A 23997-nucleotide genomic window follows, 5' to 3' on the forward strand; every position below is an offset into this window, starting at 1 on the left:
TGCGCAGTAACTACTGTGCCTTAATACATGTGTAGATATGCCCAGTGAGCAGTAATACTAAAGGTGTGGCTGTCCCTTCATTGAGTATAGCACAGCAGTGCCTGGAGTGGCATATGCAAGTGACTATTTTTAAAAAGAAAATGGTATTGCACCATGAATTGTTCAATGTTTTTCTTCTAACCTGAATATCCAAAAATGAATAAAAATGAAACAAGCTTCTGTTTAATGTACATTTACATTTTTCTGGTAGATATCAAACTGAGTACTCATTTTTAACATGTATTCTTGGTTTTAGAGGAGAACAAGAGAAAGCTTGTATTGGTAACATGTTGCATATCTACATTCCAGACTCAGGCATCTTTGATGATAAAAATCTGAGCAACCTGGTATATGTATTTTATAGTGATTTAAAAAAAAAAAGACCAGGAAAATAATTAAATGGGGAAAATAATTCAACAATTAAATGCATTTTTCTTATCTCTACACATTTTTTTTTTTCCATTTAAGATACAAAGGAAAGTATAGTAAAATGAAAGGCAGGAAAGACATGTTTGCTAGTAACTTCAAAGTCTGCATAGAAATGTGTAGTTCCTTGTGTAGTAGAGCTCCTAAGGAGCCCAGTATAGTTTGGTCCTAGTGGCACTTAAATGGGGCTTAGGCAGAATTTAGGTATCCAATTTTAAAAGTTTAGCTCTGCTCCAGAAACCACAAAACGTAGGTGCCTAAATTCATGCTGTACTTTAAGCTTGCACCTCCAAATAAATGCTATAACCACTACATTAAGGGCAGGTTTTCAGTGTTTGTTCTTGTGAACCTATGGCTTTTTCACCTTTGGTTACCCAGTGACCCTGCTTCAGTAGGAGGGGATCTGCAAGATCTGGGTTTCAGGTTGAGGAGCACCTATAACCTAAGTCTTACACTTCCTTGGCAAGTGCTCTAATCACTATGTTAGTGGGCAGAGGGTGGCCAACACCATCAGTCAGTTAGATGTCTACCCTCAGATGTGGGGTTAATAGTTGATTGCAAATATATGGAGGTGTCTAATGTGCCACCTTAGTCAGACACCTAAGTTACCAAGAGGAGTAGGATTTCAGATGCATCCCTGTGCTTTGTATTTCTTATTGACTACCCTTGGCATATCCAGGCTCTCTGCATCACCTTCAGAAGATGCCTACCTCTCCTATTATTCTTTCTAAAGTACCAGTGTACCTAAGCTTGGATCACTCTTGGAAGACACCTAGACTGACCCCTGGATATTTGATTCCTAAGTCCAGTCAAATTGTATGGTGCTCTGGTCTGGGGATGTTTCAATGTCCATGAAACCAAATTGGATCATGTCTAGAAGGCCTAACTTTGCATTTTCCCTCCTTCTTGGACCTCACATAGACTTTGGTATGAGTTTTGGATGAACAAGGAATGATGGGGTAAGTCCCAAAATCCTGTAGAGAAATAGCTTTTGCATCCGTGTTTGTCACTTTGTCTAATTTTCTTTGCAGCATTGCTGCTGTGATAACTAATGACTTTTAAGTCATTATCCATTTTGATTAGTTAAACTACCTTTCTAAAAAGAGGGACAGTCAATAAAATTCTAAATATTTATCTTACAGAAAGGGAACCTCTCATTCCAGGATGTATTCATTCTAGCTCATTAGTAAAGTGTATGCAGACCTTCCATTACTTTATTTTCAGCAAACTAATCTGTTCCAAAAAGTAAAAGCTGTTTATGCTCATACAAGTAAACCTTCTAAACAGACAAGCTAACACAGCAGCGCCACCACGTGTGGCCATAAACATTCTAACTTTACCCATATTTGCCATCGTTGGACCTCCAGGGTTCTGGATTTGGTCTTTGGTAAGGGATGGGTAGGGTCTTTTGGGACATCCTGGAGGGGATCATGAGGCCCAGCAGTGTCCCTAAAAGGGGGGCCTGTTGTGTCACACAGCCACTTTGTTTCAGGGACCAATTCCTATCTCAAGTTCAGAGGTAGTGCAAGGAGGAATTAACAGCTCAGGTCTGACTCTATTTAGGCTCAACACTTTCAGACAGCAGGGGCCAACCTTCTTTGCACCCATACCACAAATTAGCTTCACATGCCCCCTGTGTACCATGCTGATCCCTTTCCCCAAGCCTATCTGCTGTTCTGCTTCCTGTTCCCTGCCCTGTGCTTCCGGCTCCATCTGCTGCTCTGTGTTTTTGCTTCCAGCCTAGTCTACTACTCTGCTTCCTGCCCCCTCCCTGACCTACCGTGTGCCCATACAGAAGCTGCCCGTGCCACTTTTGGCACATGCTGCAGGTTGGCCAGCCCCACTTTAAGAGATGGGAGTGTTATTCCAATAGGAGGAAGACAAAAGGGTTGTGTGGACCCAAGGCAAGGAACTTGGAGGGAATGCAACAGATACTCAACCATCTGTACTCTTTTGATGTTTATAAAGATTCTTGCTTGCATAACTGTCAGCCTGGTCTAATCTGCACCCTCTTCAGCAGAGACCTACCCACGGAGGATGCCTGTTTTGCAATCAAACCACAGAACATTTCTGTTTTGATGTTTTGTCTTGGCTCATACAATCCATAGCTAAAAATCCTTTGGATCCTACTCGGTTTCACCTTTGGGTTTGTAGAGATTCCACTGAAAGTCAAACATGTATCTCTAATTTAGCCTGCTGCATGAAGGTAAGAAGTGGAACTAATCAAGATCTTTGGTGGAATCTCTTTCCATAAGAGAAATATGGTATGTTGAATTCCATACAGATGGTTCTGTTCTGAGGAGGGTGTGACAGCTGAAAAGTATAACTGTGTAATAAAGGTGCTCACTGAAGGCTCTATGAAGATTAGACCAAGTGTTTTTCTGCATTTGTTTAGATATTAAGCTATATGTTGTTGCTAAAAGACTAATTAAAGTTTAAGATGTAGTGAGGCCTTGTAAAAGTAAGGCCTAGTAAATTTACCAAAGCCTTGAAATAGTAAGGCCCTGTAGTGTAGTTAAAATTACCTTATCAAAGGAATGCAAGGCTTGTACTGCTATTGGTCAGTCTAAGGACAGTAGAAGTAAAAGGAATCTGAGTGATTGTACATTATCAGAACCATTCAGAAGCTATAAATTAGCTGAAATATCTGGAAACCGTTCAGAAGGAAGATACAGCTCTGTGAAAAGGACTAGTTAGCTGTTGCCTGGATCAGTGGGCCCGTGGACCTCGAGGAGCCCAAAAACTGCATTCCAGGGTCCTTCTTGGTACCCCTTGGACAGCGCTGATCGGGGACGCCTGACTTTGCTGAACTTTGTAGAAAGAGAAGCTTGCTGTGTATCAAACATCAGAGGGGACTGCCGATAACTTGCCGACGTGAATTGCTTTTGTCTGTCATTGTTTGTCTTGTTACTACGCATAGTTGTGTTTTTGTTAAGTCAATAAACCTTTCTTACCTTTCTACCCTTGACCATACTCTCAATCCTGAACCCTCCACAGGTGGCTGAGACAGAGGGTCCAATGGGAAGCAAGTGATTTTACAATATTTCTGTCTGTTTTTCTGTCAGTTCACCTGCTCTGCTCCTTGGTGGCTTACCTAGAGAGTTACAGAAAAGCCTAGGACTCTGGGATCCCAGCTCTTTGCCAGCACAACAAAAGGGCGGTGGGAAACCAGAACGTGAAAATCCTGGCAATGCCAACCTGCATGTCCAGAGACTTCCAGGTTTTACAGATCATTGTCCTCAAGGTGCACTGCTCCTGAGCTGGGGATCTCGGGGATTCTAGCGTTGTGGTGGTAGGGAACCTACCAGACAGACTGTCCATAAGCCAGGGACCCAGGTCTCACTTGGCAGCACTCAACCAAGAGAACTGCTGTGGAGTTAGGGGTCCTCCACTTGCCAGGGCTCATGGATCTGGGGTATGTTGCTAGACTGACTGCCTCCGTTTCTGGGCTCTAGGCTTCCTTCCCCATCACAGAGGATGTTTAATTTTTATTTCTGTTTGAAATTGGAATTAAACTGAATTTGGAAATTCTCCATGCTGCTCCAGTAATAAGGAAAGCAAAATATTGTTAGCACTGGTCCATATTAAAAAGAGAGTGGATGAAAGGCATGACAGAATGAGGACACTGAGATGGGCAATGCCAAAAGTATTAAAACAAACATGCCAAGTATTCCTATTCTCCATTAGTGCAGACATCCAGTCTTTGATTAACATTGTCTTATGTGTGGGATTATTTTAGACAGGAAGAATGGTTATGTGGTTAAAGCACTTGAGTAGGATTTGGGATCTGAGCTCCTTTCCTAGCTTTGCTACACACTCTGCCACAGTCTTAGATGCCTCCATTCCCCAGTTATAAAATGGGGGTAATAATATTTCTTTGTTTCCCCACCTTTTGCCTGTTTTGGTGTACAACAAATTGGGGCCCTGATTTCAGCTGGGTCCTGTAAGAGAGTTGGTAAATCCTTTAAGGGATTCTATAGGTTCAGGGTGGTTCTAGTCAAATGCCAGCCCCAAACATAGGCTTTTGGGGGCAGGAAGTAATGGAAGGGAGCTAATGACTTGGCAGCTATGCATTCTGGGAAAGGGACAGGTATGCATATAACCTTCTTCCTTTTCCCCAGAGTGACTTGACCTATGGGTTGCTATAAAGAGCGGAAAAAGAGGGCAGGGAAAAAGCAAGTCTTGCATTGGTCTTCACAGCTGAAATGGCTTATAAGAAAGCCTGTGAAGAGCCAGGGAGAAGGACTCCTGCAAATGGAAGGGAGGAACAGAGGCTGCGAAGGGGTAAATAAGAGTGCTGTGTGCAATAACTGAGAGATGCAGATTTAGACCTGTGATAGAACTCAAGGAAGAGATGGTTGGGGAGCTGAAAATATATGTAGATCTAAGCCAGGGGTGTGCATATGCTCTGATTAAGGGATACTAGTGCTCCAACCCCGCAGCACCTGCTGAGTCCAGCAAGTGAGAAGCCCTGTCAGTCCAAGAAAAGCAAAGGACTTGTCTTCGCCTGTCTTAGTTAAATGGATTTAAGCATCAGGGAGTGCAATGTATTTGTTGAACTGCTCGTAGATTTATTCATTCATACAGACAAGGCTGCTGACATTTATTCATGCCCATTAATCATGTTGATTTTTTTTCATTCCCTTGTGTGCCAGTGGCTGTAGAAACTGGCATGCCTCAACTATGCTGGTTTTCAAAAGAAGTACTGCTAGGCTTAGAGGGGAGGGAGGGAAATGCATGTGCTCTAGGATAAATGCATGAGTGGCCCAGAATTGGAGATCAAATTGCTTTTCCAGGCCTCCAATACACACACACACACACACACACACACACACACACACACACACACACATTGGTGTCCTGGATTATAAATCAAACTGTACCTAAAGATTTAGAGCCAAAGTGCAAACAACAATAAAACACAAAAGGGCACAGAGAAGTTCCATGGAACAGGGGAGGAAAAAGAAAAGAAAGAACTTCCTTTATTTCTTTTCTAAGTGCTAGAGCCTATATAGCTCTAAACCAGATAGGTTAGATCCTCATCTGGTGTTAATGGACCAGCTGAGGGTATGGCCCAGTATCTCCAAACACAGCTTACTGCAGTGTTACTGCTATACTTGGGGTGATCGCTTCCTTTTGGGTGGGGAGAGGGAGGCGGTTACAGGCAGTGTATTAATGCTCAATTCACACAATTAAAAGTAAGAGCCAGCAAGGGGGAATGTATTTTAATATACTGCTCCAAACTTTGATGGACTAATTCATAGGAAGGGAGAACTGCAGCATCCTGTAATGAAGAATAACTTGGAATCACATTTTAACTGTGTTGGCCTAATGCTGGGAGTGGAGTGATTTATGAAGTTCTATCATTCCAGAGGCATGAGTTTGAGCCTTGCTCAGTAGCTATGACAAAGGCCACCCCCGATCAACCCAGCTGTGAGTGAGGGCCATATCGCGTGTTATACTTAAAATATGTTAACTGCACTTAAAATGTGAGTGTCTGTATGTCCAAGCAGTAAAACACATGCTAAGTAGGGCTGTGCAAAGCTTCGGATGGTGATTCGATTCAGAGGCGATTCGGCCTGATTTGGTGGCCGAATCTCCAAATCCGAATCAAATCGGGGAACCAATTAAAAGGTCTAAATCTATTCAAAGCTCTCTGAATTTTTGGAAAAGATCCAGAGAGCTTTGATTTGGGCAGTCCCTGATGGCTGCAGCAGGGATCTGCAGCCAAATCCAAGCTGGTATGTACTAGGGGCTGGGGGAGGGGACCATGGGGGGGGGCAGCCCACTCCCCCAGCCCTCCCATGGCTGCCTGCCTGCCCCAGCTCCCAGCCCTTTAAAAAAAGCCCTGGTGCTCACTGGGTACTTCCGGGCATGGGGGAGATCCCTGCTGCCCCCCACTGCCCCATGCTACATGGAGGGGCTCTGCATAAGCCCCCCCACGAATGCCCCCCCCCAGCCAGTGCCTTAAGAAAAAAAAAATGAGACAAGCCTGGGATTCATGGCTCCTGCAGTGGCCTCCAGGGCTTCAGGGGCTTGTGCAGAGCCCCGCATATAGTGTGGGGCAGTGGGGGGGCAGCAGAGATCACCCTCTACTGGAAGGAGTGGTGAGTCCAGGGTTTTGGGGTTTTTTTGTTTTTTCTTAAAGGGCAGAGTCCCCCACGCAGTGTTGGGCAGTGTGGAGCAGTGGGGATTGCCCCCCAACCCGGCAGCACCTGCTGAGTCAGGGATTTTTTTTTAACAAGTTCTGGGAGCTGGGGTGGGCAGGGAAGCCATTGCTGGGCTGGGGAGGATGGGCCTGGCTGATTTCAGAGATTCGGCAGCAGTCAAATCTCTGACTCAGATTAAGCTGAATTGAATCGGGACAGTGATTCGAATCACCAAATCAAATCACTGTCCCCCGAATCAGCCGAATCTGAATCCAAAGTGAATACTAGCCGCTTTGCACAGGCCTAATGCTGGCATGATCATATCATAGTAAAGTCATGACTTCTTTTGTGGAAGGAAGTATCTCCTGATCATATTAAGTAACATGTGTTCAGCTATCATTGGACTCCTCCACAGAGTTCAAGGCTCTGTTGCAGTGTGGGGCCTGGGACCAACAGTCTCACACCCTGCACTGCACTGGAGCCAGTTCAGGACTACCAGCGGTAGAGACCTAGCTCGCCCCATGGATTCGGTAACAGGTGTTACGCTCTCTCCCAGGCTGAGTTCCCCATGTCTTTGTTTACTTGCTGCCAGCAGCAGAGACCTGACTGACTCCTGCATGCCAGGGGCAGGTGCTTCCAGGCTGGGCAGTGCTGGGTATGTAGCAGGGAGGGTGGAGGCTCCAGGCATGTGGGTTGCACATCCTCATGGGCAGGTGTGCGAGCTGTGGTGCCCATTGCTGGGGGTGTGGCCAGCCCCAGGCCTATCCAAAGTGGGCTGAGAACATAGTAAGCATTACCATGTAACTCCTCAGAACGTCCTAACTTTCAGTATAGCATGATAATGCTTACTACGATCTAAGTAAAATGCACATTAAGTGTCCTGCAGCAGGGCACTGTGTGTGCCTTCCACTTCAAGGGCCTGGAGCTGACAGCTGCCAGGTGCCTGATGAGGGCTGCCCATATACAGAGGGCAGTTTGGCTACTGGAGGTCAGGCAACAACACTGCCTGGCTGGAGGGCTGCTAGTATCATCTGGAGGTAAGGGAGGAGCTGTAGGGGATGATCAGGAGGCTCCTGGTCCTGGGTATGACCTAAAACTGCACCCTGCTGGGAGTGGGTGGCCTGGTGGGGCTCCCAGTGGTGCGGGAGCCCCCAGGAAATGCCAGGCCAGTTACCACCCTGGTGAAAGTTGGGCTGGGGAGACTTAGCCCCTAGTCCCTATGACCGGGTGGGTTACCCCTTTGTTCGGAGGGTCTGGAAGGTGGATCCCAGAGGAAGCGTGTGAGGCCATGGACTCACGAACCTGTCTGACATTTCCCCCGACTGGTCAATGCTGGGGCCAGGACTGGAAGGGTCAAAGGGCAGGGGCCCACCACGAGGAACACCCAAGAGCTGAGGGCCTGGGGTTCCAACTGGCCTGGAGGTGGGCCAGGGCTAGTAGCCCAAGGTCCCGGGGGGGGACCACACCCATGAGGGGGCAGCAGCTCAGGGAGCCATGTTGCTGAGAATGAAGGCAGATGAAGCTGCCAGAATGGAGAGATCATAGAGGGGTCCCACAGTAGGATTCTGGGGCCCAGGGAGGGGCCGGTGATTGTTAGAACTATAGATGCCATCTGCCAGGCTTGGGCTGCAGTGTAGGGGAGGAATGGAGCTGCAGATAGCACCCCCCTGGCATTGGGGCATGAAATGGGCAGCTTCCCACTTAATTACATCTATTAATCAATTAACAACAAGGCGTGGCGGGAAAGAAGGCAGGCGGTTAGCCCAGGAACAGGTGGGCAGACTACTGGGAAGTCGGTCCCGAGTAGGCCCCTTGTTACATGTCCCATGCAACAAAGCCCCCAACCCCTTTATGGAATGAAAGGTGGTCAGATGATGTGCTAGCCACATCATTCCTTTGTGTGCCACTGGTTAAGAAATTGGAGTACCTCACCTATGCTTACCTAATGGGCCATCCATACATGGAAGAGCCTTTGCCAATGAACTAATACTCCCTGGACTTCAATGGCAATTATTTTCTTTCTGCGTATGAGGCCCATTAATATGCTGGACATATATTCAGATAGCTTAGAGCTCTCCCAGAGACTTAATTCAATATGTAATATAAGGAGAGTATATGATGAAAACGAAGAGCTATACTCTTATATGGAAAAAACCTCTAGCTGATCAGCTGCCAATAGTTGGATTGTATTAGGTGAATGTCATTACTCTTAATAGAATGTGATACCTTTCTCAATATTAGGGATCTCCATTTGCCACTGATCACCAAGGAAGTGAAAACTACAGTTTTAAACATGCTGTGGTTTTTGCCTCTCCTCTGGTCAGCAGCAAGTTGCAGGGCCACTGGGGGCACTCTGCTAATCGGTGGTGGGGAGGCAAAAACCATGGCATATTTAAACCCGTGGTTTTCACTTTCCTGGTAATCAGCAGCAAACTGCCTGGCTGGTGGGGCCCCTCCACCAATCAGACATAGGGGGGCAAGCTAAATTAAAAAAAAAAATTAAAGGAGTCACTGCAGGGGGTACTTCCTCTATGATTAACAGAGATCCTGACTCCATACACATTTCTAATAAAGTTATAAAAATGTTCCTCTATTTAAAATATATTATTTGCAACCCAACACTTATTGGATTGGAGAGAAACAACATGAATAAAATTGCGACTTTCAGGAGTAGATTTTGAAGCTGCTTTTTAAAAATTATTATGATTGAAGCCTATTTGGATTCCCCACAGTGGTGAAAACTGCACAAGATTTACCAAAATAAAAATGAACATTTGGAAATGAGGTTCTCCATGTTGGGGAATACTTTATTCCATTGAATCCTGAGGAGTCCAGGAAGTAGATTAGTTTGTGAGGAGGAAGTAACTTACAACTATAAATCATGATATACATCCTGTCTCATAAGTTGGTGTACTGGCTGGCCCAACCTCTGCGCTTTATACTGTATTCCTGCTTAGAGCTAGAAGAGCTGAGTCAGATCTCTGAGGAGTGATTTAATATTTCTGTTAACTTGATTTGGATCTAGAGTGTTCAAAACACATTTCCAGTTCTTATTAGCAAGATAGCCAGTTTTGCTGAAGTGACACTTTCGAGGTTAAATACCTAAGTGAGACACTGCCATGTATAAGATAAATGAATATGTCACACACAAAATTCAGAAGGTGACTAGGGAAAGTCTATGTCAGTCTAGAGGAGGCTGAAGTTTGCTAATCCTTTCTTATTCCAGACCCCCAATTATACCCAGTTAAATTCTCGAGGGCAAGACTGAGTGATTTAGCTAGACTTCCTCACACAGAGTTTTTGAGAACAAGTAATTATTAAGTTAAAGACCCATCAGTCAGAGCTTGTAGGTGGTGTAAGAGAGTATGAATTTATCTGAATAAGTCTCTGCAAGTCAGGGAAATTAAATGGTGGGAGGCTATGAAATAAGGCACAAGAGAAGAATGAAATGAAGGACCAGGAAAAGGTGAGAGCCTGTGTTTGGATATACATGAACAATGGAAGTTGAGGGACACATAGTGAATGCTTTCACATGAACCGAACAAATCACTGTTTGGAAGCTGAGTTCATCTTCACGCTGTCCAACCCTCATTGCCAAGGTGAAACGGGAGGCAGGCAAGCATTTCTGTTTACACCAGCTATTTGCTAACATCACAAGAGCTCCTATAAGTTTGCAGGAAATACCTGCTAAAAACTTGTGAATTATGAAAATACATCCAATACATCCCACTGAAGTATCTGTACTCTCCAAAGGCCTGAAGTTTTATTCACAGAAACAATCTGATAAGATATTAATATGGGGGAATTAGAAGAATTCTTCAACAGACTTTGCCTGAAAGAATACTTTCACAACCAGGGTAGAACTACCTCTTATAACCTTTGTGCCACACCTGATTAAACAAACACCAATAACAATCTGACTGGACTACTACTACCACTGTTTCAGGAAGAAAGTTAATAGAGTAATTTTCAACAAACGCCAGGACCACCACAATCTCTGTCCCTGAGAGAGACAAGCCATAGAAGTCCCTAAGAGCCGACTACAAAATAGTAATTGAACCAGTGGACAAAAGAGGAGCTATTGTCATCATCAGCTGTGAAGACTACATCAATGAGGCTAACAGACAATTCTCAGACTATTATAAAGACCTTAGGACCAACTATTATAAAGATCTTAGGAAGGACCCCATACCAGCATTCACTCTGGAGCTAGAAAATATTATTAAATCCTTTCCACATCAGCTTCAGGTGGGGAAAAAACCCTACAAAACTGTTTCTACTCTCACACCCCTACTTTCATATCCCATTTTATATACGCCTGGCAGACCCATAATATCCAACTGTGATACCCTCACTGAAGAATCAAAGAAAAAGAATGATCAAGATACACACAATCATGTAAAACTACTTGTCACTCAAAAAGCAAGTTTTCTATCAGACAAGACAGACTTTCTCAACAAGAGCTAGAACATAACCACTAGGGCTGTGTGAAGCTTTGGTAGTTGATTCGATTTGGAGGAGATTTGGCCCGATTCAGTGGCCAAATCTCCGAATCTGAATCAAATTGGGAGACCCATTAAAAGGTCCAAATTGATTCAGAAAATATTTGTTGCTGATTCAGAGATTCAGCCACAGACTAAACAGGCAGCAGTCCTTGAGGATGCTGGACACAGCTGCCTCCAGCTGGTAAGTCTGTTGTGGTGGGTGGAGGAGGAAGGGAAGGGGTGTTGGGGTGGGGGGCATAGATCAATGCCCCCACAGTGAGGCAGGGATTGGGGCTGGGGCTGGGACAAGTTGCCCAGCCAGGGCGGGGTGGGGGGGGTGGACTCAGGGAGTTGAGCTCCTGCTGCTGTGTGCCACTCTGCGCCGCTGGTCCAGGAGGGCATGGGAGCGGGTGTATGTCTCCAGATCTGCACAGGGCAGGCTAGGCCTGGCTGTGCTCTGAGAGGCTAGCCCCCTTCCACCTGAAGCGAGCTGCACTTGCATCACGCCTCACCCCAATCCCCACCCTGGCTGGGTAAGCAGCAGTAGGGTATAGCCCCCGCTCCCAGTGCTGTCACGTGCACATCCCACCCCCCCCACCCCGGCTGGACAAGTGGCAGCAGGGCAGAGCCCCCATTCTCAGCACCTTCCGCTGCCCATCCAGAGCACAATCCGGCCCAGCCCGCCCTGTGCAGATCTGGGAGCACATGTCTGCTCCCATGGCTTTCCAGACCAGCGGTGTGCGGCAGTGCGCAGTGGTGGGAGCCCCCCGCCCTAAGTCCTGTGCCACCTGACCCAGATGGGCAGCTTGTCCCAGCCCTAACTCCAATCCCTCCCTTGCTGTGGGGATATTGATCTGTCCCCCCCATGTCCCTTCACTCCTCTCTTTGCCTACCCCAACAGACTTACCAGCTGGAGGCGGCTGTATCCAGTGTTCTTGAGAACTACTGCCTGTTTAGTGTATGGCCAAATCTCTGAATCAGTGCCGAATCTTTGGATCCAATTCAGCCGAATCGAATTGGGCCAATGACTCAAATCACTGAATCGAATCACTATCCTTCCGAATCAGCTGAATCCAAATTGAATACTTGCGGCTTTGCACAGGCCTAATAAACACCGGCCTGAGAAAGTCATACATGTAACCATGGATGTTATCAGTTTATACACCAATATCCAATATAGTGAAGATACCACTGCTGACCTGAAATACCTACAGGAAAATGGACTACACTTTTGCAACCACAACCCATCACACAAGTCATCTACTTCATCCTCACCCACAACAACCTCACTTCCCACAACTGACACTTCTTCCAAACCATGGGCACGGCTGTGGGCACAAGGATGACTCCCTAATATTCCAACCTCTTTGAGCCACATGGAAGAGGCTTTTTTAGAAAATTGTGCCACCACACTTGCATTATACCTGAGCTACATAGATAACATTTCATCATCTGGACTGAACACCTGGACTTGCTTCTTGACTTCCACTGTAAGTTTAACAATCATTATCCTTCAAACAAATCCTCTTGGGAATACTATATATATCCTTCAATATATATATTCACTTTCTAGACACTACAATGTATATCCAGGAGAGCACCCCACAAACATCTATCTACAGAAAACCCATGGACTACCACACTTACTTCCACAAAACCAGGAACCACCCCAGACACACCAAGAACAGTGATATAGAGTCAGGCTTTCAGATACCACCACACCTGCTCTGAAAAGAGCACTCCTGATGCTGATTTTGCCAAACTGAAAACTGCCTTTATGCAGCAAGGACACTCCACCAGAGAAATAGCAGAGAAAGGGCTCTTTGAAAGAGCCATCCAGATATTCAGCAACAATTCACTACGATACAAGAAACCACACGCCCACTGAACACACATCCTTGGTGGTCACCTATCATCCCACAATTGACCCTGTAAGAATGATCAAAGAACTACAGCCTGTACTTGAAAAGGATCAGACCTTGAGAAAAATATTCCCAACACCGCTGCTCCTGGCTTTCAAACAAACCTGTAACCTTGCCAAACACATAATTAGAAGTAAACTCCCTGCTGATCAACAGGCACCTAACAGGATCCAGCACTGCCTCAACAATAAATATAAAATCTGTCAACACATGGACCATGCATGTGTTTATTGCAGAATGTGATATACCTCATCCAGTGTACCAGATGTCCTCATGGAAATTATGTGGGTGAAACCAAACAAGAACTATACACCAGAATGAACAACCACTAAAAAAAAAAGATAAAGGATAGAAATACTGGAATGCAGGTAGGTAGAACATCTCCCTAACACCTTTACAAGAGACTGTGGAAAACAAAAATTCAACAGTCTATCAGACACTAAGCACCAGGGACTTAACCTAGGGTGCATCTACATGGGCATTAAGGTATTTTTTCTAAAGCACACTAAATTTGGTACCTCCAATTTGAGGTACTAAAGAAATACACATTAGGTGGCCTTAATGTGCAGTAACAATTGTGCACAGTTTTAAAGCAAGCCTTAATGCTCAGTAGCTTATTTTACTGGCCATTAGTGTAATCACATGGGTTTTTACGTGGCTACTGTGCTTTAAAGCACATGTGTAGGTGCACCCGTAGACAATAACTTTATGGCTTATTATAATTTTCCTGATATACTCTAACCCTGCATTTCACAAGTGATAATGATCCTACTTAAGCTTTTATTCCGCATGTTATTTAGCTGATTTGTGTCTAGTTCTGTCTCAGAGACCTTAGGAAGTGTACTGTGACACCTAAAAGCGTGCCTATATCTATACCAACCTAACAGGTTGCTCAATAAAAGATATCACCTACAAGAAGTCTTGCCTCTCACATCTCTCTTGGATCATAATGGCAACAACATTGCCTCAACACTACTAAAAATACATTTGCAGACATCAGGATAATTCACAAACAGGAAAATTAGCTGAGCTCGTCAGATCATTTATTTGTACCAAATCATTCATCTTGCTTTAACGAAGACTACAGGGAAGTTGCCTGTCACTGTTTAAGTTGTGCAAATATTATCTGCTTTTTATGCAGCACAGTCCATCAGGACTCTGCAGAATATTTCACTGAGAAATCCACCATACTAAGCAGTGATGAGTAAGAAGTCAATACCAGGGCACTGAGAAATGGAGGCAGTAAAATTAGAGAGACTTCTGTTCTGATTCTTCAATTTGGAAGCAAAGTAGTGCCTCTCAAGACAACTCAGAAGGCATCCTTGAATTGCACCAAGTCACCTTATAGCCCTTAGGATTGCTGTGTCTTTAAGGATAAGCATCTCATCTCTCCATTTGATAAGACCTAGAGCAAGGGTACGCAAGACATCCCTGGAGGGTATGCACGAGAATGTGTAATGGCGGATTTAATTTTCATTATAATAGTTGGCATTTAAGGGGTTAAGTATAAAACATATCCTGGTAGGGGTACGCAGGCAGCTGGTAAGTCCAGAAGGGGATATGCGATAAAGAAAAAGTTTGGGAACCTCTGGCCTAGAGGAAGTCCTGTGGTATCAGCTTTCACACCTGTAAAGCCACATTCTCTGTGGTTGTGTTATGGGTCCTTTCCTGTTTCTCACTCTGTCCTGTTCTGCTTTGTGTCTATCTCATTTTTGTTTTAGTAATGGTGAACAGTGCATGCTTGTAAAGACAGAGCAAGCAGTAAAGCTTTGGGAAGTGTAGTGCAGAGCGGCATATTGAAATTTATGTTTTAACATTTCATTTAAATGACAGGGGAAATTCTGTGAAGAGTTGCTCTGGCATCAGGCAAGGGAATCGGTTCCTGTCGTCTTGAGATAAAGTAGTCAGACTGAAGGAATTGGATGAGTGCATGATACAATCTCTACCCACAGTTGCCAATTTCTCCCCCTCACTCTTTCTGTTTTCTCCCTTTGCTGCTCCTTTTCTTTTTCTTAGGTTTAAAACACACCTGCAACTTGCTGCTTCTTCAGGGGCTGTTTGGTTGGTTGAGAGGGCAGTTAATGCTATTTCCTAAAGGAAAGTTGTTAATTAAGTGCAAGAGCCACATTTACTCTTCGCTCTGGGAGAAGCCATTTTAAGTTACTTCTGGAGGGAAGTATTAAAGAAATCAATGCTTTTGATTTTCTATTTCAGACTGTGTGGAGTGTCCAATAACACCAATTTTCATTAATTTATCAGTAGAATTCACACCAGAACTTCATGGTTATCCTTTGTGAGGAAAGTCAAAGCAACACGTATGTTGTAATCAAAATTTGAATGTATAGGGATCAACCTTTTAAAAAGTCAACCTCTGCTAACAGTTACTATAAAATGCTACCAGAGAGATCACTAATGTTGCCTAAATGAGAAATATTGCATTTACTTGCATATCACATACACCTGTCCCCCAAAAGTCAGCCCTTTGAAATTGTGGTGCGTGTCTCAAGGGGGGAAGCTGATGTTTCAACGTTGGAGTGGAGGAATGGAAGCATGGAGACGCTGTAAAATGGCTGCCATACTTCTCCTCCTTCTCTTCCTCCTCCCTCCTCCTGAGGGAGGAAGAGGGCAGAGTTTGCCCTTCAGGGGTAGAGCTACAATGTTAACCCTTTCACCGCCGCCGAGAAATTGTCAGTAACTTTTGGATGAGCAGCCAATAGCTGCTGCCAATTTGTCAGTGGTTGTGAGAGGTTAACACTTCAGCTTTTGCCTGAACAGTGCTAATCAGGATTCAGGAATACAGTCAGCATCCCTTGCAGTCAGAATTCAGCCATAACTATCGAAAAATAATTTTTTTCCTTCATTTTACCTTCCAAAGCAAGGCACTTGTTTTATTTGGAGGTGTGTGGTAAGTGTGAAAATACGGAGGTCAGTAATGTCTTGGATATGCTTAGTAACTGCTGGGCAATGCTGAAGATCAAATGGGACATCTGTTCATTGTTGTTCTACTCTGCCCAATGCAGGATGGTGTTGTGATGATGTTAAAGCTGCATACTAAGGGGGAGAGGATGAGTAACAGGGATTTCTTGTGCAGGGGTTTTGGCAGTAAAACAGACCTACTTTTTGCAAACCTCTGGGGTGCCTTGGGCCTAAACACTCTGTCCTGACCCTTGAACCTGTCATGCAGATTGCTTAGGGAGTAGTTGCTGTCCTCACACATGCACATGTATCTCAGTTGAATGGGATTCATTGAGACTTCAACTGGAGGCAAAATCGGCTCCCACTGTTACCTGAATGAAATGTGTTTGAATAAATGTAGAGGTGGCTTTTAACCGGGTGATCAACTTTGGGTTGCAGTAAATAAAAAATGTGCCATCTGTCCTCTTTAGTTCATTATTTTGAACCTCCCTTTATTTTACCTATTGCACTGCTGTATTTTAGTCTTGTGAACTGACAAGTTTCCTATTCTGCAAGAATCTGTATGAGTTCACCTCTAGCAAGTTTGCCACTGTCAGCAGGTTGTGAACTCACTTCAAACAACTGTTCTCTGAGAGGAGGAAGTAGGCTCTCAAACCAGGGAGCTTTCTACAGCCAGGGATGGCCCAACATCTGGCAGCACATATTTGGGTGCGTGTAAGCGGAACTGTGCACCAGCAGCTGTGTAAAGCACAATGCAGAACTTGCTTCCCATCAGGGCACTGGGAGGCACTGACACCACCCACATGCATGGTGTCCTCTAGGACTCTGATTTGAATATGACTGTCCCTACTATAGCACTTATTGTGGGTCCTTTAAAATACTTGTTTTCTGGAGAGAGAGAGAGAGAGGGAGAGGGAGGGAGGCTTTTCTTTATTCTGTGACTGGAGTTTGCTCTAACATATCACTGAACCAGGATAGATAAAATTCAATCTGCTGACCATTTACAGGCTCTGACAACTTTAATGCTTGCTGTCTTTCATTTTCACACACCTCTGCATTTCCTAATCCCTCCCAGAAGCAGAGGGCCTTGAATACAATCAGAAACCAGCTCTAGTGCAATTTCCAGATATGCAGAGAAGTAACTAGGAATTTTGGTACCCTGAGCACAGTCAGAGGGGAGAGGGTGCCAAGCATCAGTGTGTCAGCACAAGGGTTGCTGCTGTTGCATGGGCTGCCCCTCTGTATTGGTGCCCATGGCTGGTGCCCAGCTCACCCAAACCTAGTTATGCTACTGCAGCTATTGTTTGAAAATCTAGGATTCTGCCCACTGCAGGCAAATATCCATACTGGTCTTGAAACCTCAGTGATGACATAAATTAAAGCTTCGGTTCATTTTGCAGTTCTTGCAGATACTGATATAAGAATATCAGCAGCATCCTTTACCACATATCACTCTTTTAAGTTGTTAAATAGTATGAACCGAAATCCTGGATCTGGATACCTTTAAACCTGGGGACACGTTGAAGTCCAATTATGATATTTTTTCTCATTAGCACAAGTTCATTTCTATTAGAAAGCAAGTGCCACAAATTGATGGTTAATGGAGTTAAGGCATGTGTTAGAGGCAGTGAAAGGATAACATGTTTTAGCTGGTCATAAACTAAGGCTACTAAATACTGTACCTTTACACCATAGCCCTGTCTTCTGAGCTTCTTGATGAATATCTGTTAAATACACACACACGCACACACACATACATATGACTGAATTTAAGGGTTATGATATGGCTGGGAAAACTAGTTCTGATTTACAACAATATCCAAAAACATCAAATTAAATTAAAATTACAATTATATTCTTTGCATGAGGGAATCACTGGTTGAGGGTTTTTTTTTTCCTGTTCTATATTATTTCAGGCATGATCAGAACCAGAAATACCTGAAACAAGCAGTTCTCACACCTGTCCTATCTGGAATCAGTTAACAATGGTGCACGACACTGAAGGACTGGAAATGATGTACTATAATTCAAACCCCATTTCCCAGTATATCATAGGGGAATATACTTGCCTTCAAAGGAAAAATGTCTATTCTACTCTTCACTTCCTCCCTGTAAGAAACAGTGTAGCAGGCAATAGCTGAAGGATGTCCATTCTTGCTCTATGATCTCTGAAAGGGTGCTAGCCTACACTAGTTCTCCATGGCAAATTTGAAGGTTGTAATAAAATACATTGTGGTCAAACCTGCCTTTTGTATTGCCTAATTAATTTTCCATTTTGAAATATCTGTCTCAGTAAAAACTTTATAGGGTGAGTGAACAGCATTGTTTCTAGGTACCCGCAGCTTGGCATAATGCGGGGCAGATCTTGGCAGAAAGAACAAAAATGAAAGAGAAGGAAGAAAAACCCCAGCAAACTCATTAGTTGTTGTATAGGAATGTCAAGCTAGAATCAATCATGACTCTTCCATCTTGTCTGTTCCTGACACATCCTTTCATCATCTCTGCACCTCTTGCATTGAGAGAACCTGACACCTGGAGACCAATGAATTAATGTACACGCAACAAAAGAAAGAGATCTCAGAGTATGCAAACATTGGCAATTAAGAACTGCAAGTAAATTAGTTAAATTACTGTTTCATCAGTAATGGAATGAACTGTGTACATATGCTGGAAAAATATGAATCTATAGAAAGCTGTAGAAATTGTGGCTTTTTAAACATCTTTTTGGCTGTTATACATGCTGATAATAATTACTACAGACTGCTATGAGGCAGGCATCTAGAGTACTATCAAACAGCTTTGCTTTTTATTTCCCTGATTCAGAAATACCATACAGTTGGCGTATGAGAGACTAGAGACTGACGTGAAGAAACAGAACATGTTACTGACATCAGAAAGTTAGAAAGAAAGCATAACTTCACAAAACAGCACTTGTTCATTACCTGTCCCAGAGGGTAGGTGAAGATTTTGCGAGCCTGCCCTGGAGAATTCTAGGTTGCCATAGACAGGTTGGCACCCAGGAATTTCGTACCCTGCAGCATGAATAGAGGATAAACCATGGCTAGGTATGGCTCATAAGACAGAGGAGTGGTAACCTAGCTAGACTACCTGCATATAAGCAGGTTCTGGCATAATTTGGATACTAATTCATTAAAATTAATATTGTATTACTTTAAAGCAATATTAAATCTACACACAAGTTATTCCAGATCACTTGTTTTTTTGATTGTCTTGTGAGACCAGATATAGGTCACGATAAATATTTAGGGTCAAACCTGTAAATGTAAGTGGGTCCAATTGATTTTATTGGAGCACCTGCTCACCCCACTTTTGAGTCACGCCCTTCTAGTTGCATTGTGAAAAAAAATCAAGTTAAACCAATTTCATATCAATACAGCCAGCAAAGTATTTCTGAGCACTATGGTGATAGAATGTTTAATAGTTTTAATTAAATCTGGGCTGAGACTCAAGTTCTGCATACCATGTACTGTGCACATCCAACAGCTGCAGAAGAATAGCTGCAAAATGATTGCTGCAAATGGAAAGCACAAAACAGCATAAACCTGAACAAGCAATATAAGCCATGATTAGCACAAAAAGTAGGTTCAGAGCTCCACAAAGGTACAACAGGTAGGCATACTGGCAATGGGAGCTACTCCCTAACATTAAGATCAAGTAGTGCTGGTAAAGACATGGACAGACAAGACATTTACACTGGTGCAGCTGGCATCACACCAGTGTAAATGAAGTAGCAGGCAAATGATGTTAACCCTTAACATGGAATAATTTTGCCCAGTCTTGTAGAGAATTACTCCTGAAAGAGTCTGGGTAAGCCTGTTGGTGTAAGTTAAACCAGTATGACTTTTGTCTGCTTGCATCCATCCCAGGGTAGCTGTCTGCCAGAGGCAAATAAACTATTGCCTGCTCTCCTACCTCCCACTGCCCAGTGGTGAAATGCAGTAAAACCTGCCTGGAGTGTGATCTACCCCAAGATGGCTGCATGTCTGTCCATGTCTGAACCTGGTGTAATTTACATTGGTGTACAAAACCCGTGTAAATTGCATTGGCATATGTGTTCATTTCTCTATGCCCCAAGACTGGAAATATTCTAGTTAGTCCTTATTCAGGTGGAGTCCCACTGAAGTCAATGGGAGGTTTTCCTCTGTAAACTCTGAGTAAGGACGACAGGATCTGGCCACACAGGGTGAATCTGCATTGTTCTCTTGCTTGCTTTCAAAATTGGAAAACACAACCTAAGACCACTTGCTATAGAGACAAAAAGAGTATGTTTTTGTTCATGTAACTGCTATTTTTATTTAACAACCAGCAACATCCCTATCAGTTGTAATAAACCTAATTGGCAATAGGGGCACATGTGAGAATATCCTACCTGCCAGTATGCATGATTAATTAGCAGTATTGCCAGGCACTGCCCATCAGTATGTATTTGTATAAACATCTTGATTGGAATAGGGACATACTTTGAGAGCAGGCTGCAGTGTGGACATCTGAATAGAACAGAACAATCTAGTGAAGTGGGCTGCCTTCCTGAGTCTGTCATCTTTAATGCAAACTGAATCTGGGACCACTACATTTCAACAGTGATGGATACCTGGATGATTACTTAGCACCAGATCAAGAATGCTGCATAAATGGATCTAATCACTACATAAGTATCATGGGGTCAAATCTGGAGGACCTAATCCCATCCAAATAACTCCCATGGATGGACAATAAGTAAAATTCTGCTCAGTTATATCAGTGAAATCATTCCAGATTTATTCAGCTATGAACAGATCTTAGCCCTGTTCGACTTCAATGGAGTAAGGAGCATATTTAAATAAAACAACCCTTTGGACTATAAAATGTATTTGAAGATTGCACTGCCAGTTTTGATTCTTCCACCTCTATTTGCATTGACAAATAATAATAACCTTTGAGCAGTCCTGTTGACTGACTCTGGATAAGGACAGCATAACGATGCCCATTGCTGGCAGGATAAGAGGCAGCCCATCATTCAATTTTCTAATTTAATAGAAAATTCCCCTTTGAAATGGAATAAATCATGTAAAGCATCAACCTCTGTACTGAAATACAGATTTCCATCAACACTCAGAAGAACCTGATCAATGAATGACATCTGATTAGAAGGAATCCTGAAAAATCTATATGCTCTGTAGATGAGGGCTGTACTAGCACAATAACTGCACAGCACAATATCATATAAGGCCCCCGTACTCACCATTAATAGCCAAACATGAAGCTGGTGTAGTTCTAATACATTACTATGTGCTCTGGCACACTTCCAGTACTCTAGCATCTTAATGAATTATAATTTAAATGAAGCCTAAAAACACTGAAGTGTGAAATATTAAATACTCTAGTGTAAAAAATAAAGGAGTGTAGCTTATTAGTTTCTAGATGGTTTCATGCTTGAGTTGTTGATTAAACATTCAGAGGTATATCATTTTAGCAGGATATTTGAAACAAGTCTTAGGAAGCTCTGGGGTGCCAGCAGTGATTTATTTCAGGCAAACTTTCCCATTCTTCTGGAATCTTTTGTGATTAGTAAGGTTAGGTAGTGCCTTAGGCAAACAGCCCTGAGCGGATGTGACACAGAAACGACTCTACCCAGGGAACAAGTACTGGGAGACTGTGTCAGCAATGCACAGTAGCAGAAAAAGGAGACTGAGAAGCAAGAGAAGGAGTGGTGACAGATGTGCAGACCCCTACTCTAACTCATGGTGCTTTACATAAAGCACCATGAGTTAGAGCACTCCTCCCCATCTCCCCAACAGACATTTGTCCATTGGGATGGGGAGGGGCAGGGGGAATCAAGGCTACCTGCAGGAGCTTGCCTGTAGCCAAGGAAATGCCCCTCTTCCCCAGCCCCCCCCCCCGGGCAATCAGCAGGAAGAGAAGAGGGAGGCAGTGTGAGCTGCTAGCTGGTGTTTGCCTGGCCTGAGCTGGAGCACGGGGGATGGGGGGAGCCGTGAGGCGGGGGGCTCTGATTTAGCCCCGTCTCCAGCTCAGGCTGGGCAAACCCCAGCAGGCAGCTTGCTCCCCCTCCTGCCTTCCCACTCCCTTCCTGCTGACAGCCCTGGGGGCAGGGCTAGGTTGCATCAGCCCAGCTCCAATTTCATGACAAATTAACCCTAGGGAACACAAGTTCCCTAAGGCACTCTAAAGTGGAGTGCCTTCATCTGATACCTTACTTGAGGAGCGCTAATATGTCATATGATCAGCTACTTTAAAAGCACTCTGCAGGCATGCACGTGTCATGGCACGGCTGTAGAACTCTTTTAGGAAGCTGATTGTGCAAAATATGTCACTTATGTCTGCTCCCTTACTGTAGCTTTTGAAAGGCTTTAGTTTCCCTTCTCACTCTTTCCCCAACTGTGCCTGGATCTATAAGCTGGCCAACAAGGGGAAACAGCCAAGGTAATGTCTCCTTGTCATGCACTTGAATTGCCCAGAACATTCTGGGCTGTGCTCTGCATCAGCCCCCAAGTCTGGGTCTGTCATTTTTGTCTGAGAGGGTTTGTACGTGTTCCTGGGAGTGGGGTTGTTATTGCCTTCCCCACCTTGCTTGCCTGAGTGAAAGAAGGCTACAAGGCAGCATGGCCTCTGCAGGGAGAGTAACAGGGTTTATAGAAAGAGCAAAGCACACAGCCTCTGATCAGTTCTTCCAATTTGCTGTCTGACACAGATCACATGTGGGCAGACATCTGTGAGCCAGGAAAAATAAGGGACAGCTGGAGGTTCAGTAGATTTTCTCATCACACTAACTTATAGACCACACAGATTTTAACATTAAAAAGGAGGCAAGGACAAATGGCTAAAATCCAATATACCTTGGTACTGGTGGCTTTTCAAGGAGTTGTCAATAGTATTTTGGATTGGGTGTCTCCCCTTTCCTGGTATTATCAAGTTAACTCTGCACCTCCTATTTAATCTACAAATATACACCAGCATTTATGGAATCTCTCTCTGTACTGCCATTGTTACCTGATGTTATAGAAATAGTCCACAATAAGAGAAGAAATAAAGGCCCTGAATTTGACAGAAACATCCCATATTGTGCCTGCAAATTTATGGTTACAAAATTAAAGCCTGCTTCTAAAAACTGGGCCTTTAAAATCTTAAGGCAGCAAAAGCAGAGAATTCAGCGAGAGGTTTGTTTAAAACCAGGCAAGACTGTTCAAATTAGTCAGCTAAAAGACCAACAAGATGCAGTATTTTTCTAGTGAAAGATGAGAACTTGCAATGGATCAAATAAAACCATTGGGCTGGATTCCTGAAGCCACAAAATGCCTTAAAAGAAGATATTAGGACTGAAGACCTCTCCATATGCAGGGTGAAATCTCTGTCAACGTACAGATATTGTGAGATGGCGTTCTACAGTATGGATGCTAGAACCTTACATTTTTTTTCACATACAGCTATCATTTCTCACACAGATATTCTTGCCAAGGCATTTTAAGGCTATAAGTAAAATAAATGTTCTAGCAGATAGTGTTAGTATTAATTTTACTTGCTGTTGTTGTTCAATGTTGCTCATTGTATGCTCTTACTAGCAAGACCTGAATGATTGCTCATAAATGAACTAATGCAGAAAAATGCTCTCTGCTCTAAATGTGATGGATTTTGGCTTACAAAAGCTCTCTCCCCAAGGGGTTTAATAACATCCTGTCTCAGATAATCAGTGTCAGTTGTAGTCACTCTAATTCAATTCGCAAGTGCAAGGTTGAGAGATAATTAGTGATTATATGATTTATTTATTTGCCTGGTATACAAATCTGAAAATGAATTTAGCAGCATTCCTAAATTACACGGGAAGTTGTTTTATCATTGGCAGACTAAAAGATCAGACTATCATAGATCATCTTTCATCCAAAAGAAGTTGTAAACTTTGGGGAAAACCAAATGAAAAATGCTCTCAGTTCAGTGCCTGGCTTTCTCCCTTAGAATGAAATAGTTGTAAAGCCAATAAACAAATTTGGTTTACTCAAAAACAATATTTTATAGTTGCAGTAGGCAGCTGTTGTACTTTTTTCATGA

The 23997-nt window shown here is 43.6% G+C and overlaps 1 protein-coding gene across 5 annotated transcripts in view; it reads right to left on the reverse strand.

The window, feature by feature from the left end:
* BEGAIN (brain enriched guanylate kinase associated) overlaps window positions 1–23997 on the reverse strand; it is a 277663-nt gene that overhangs the window by 121951 nt on the left and 131715 nt on the right. For 3 of the 5 annotated variants that reach the window (XM_019481582.2, XM_019481583.2, XM_059723227.1), the window contains exon 3: window positions 18879–18968. The exons of the other annotated variants lie outside the window; for them this stretch is intronic. In XM_019481582.2, coding sequence (XP_019337127.1) covers window positions 18879–18968 — 90 coding nt within the window. The remainder of the gene's footprint in view (window positions 1–18878; window positions 18969–23997) is intronic. 5 annotated transcript variants of the gene reach the window in all.

Source organism: Alligator mississippiensis, chromosome 2 (assembly GCF_030867095.1).
Source record: "Alligator mississippiensis isolate rAllMis1 chromosome 2, rAllMis1, whole genome shotgun sequence".
NCBI classification, from domain to species: Eukaryota; Metazoa; Chordata; order Crocodylia; family Alligatoridae; genus Alligator; species Alligator mississippiensis.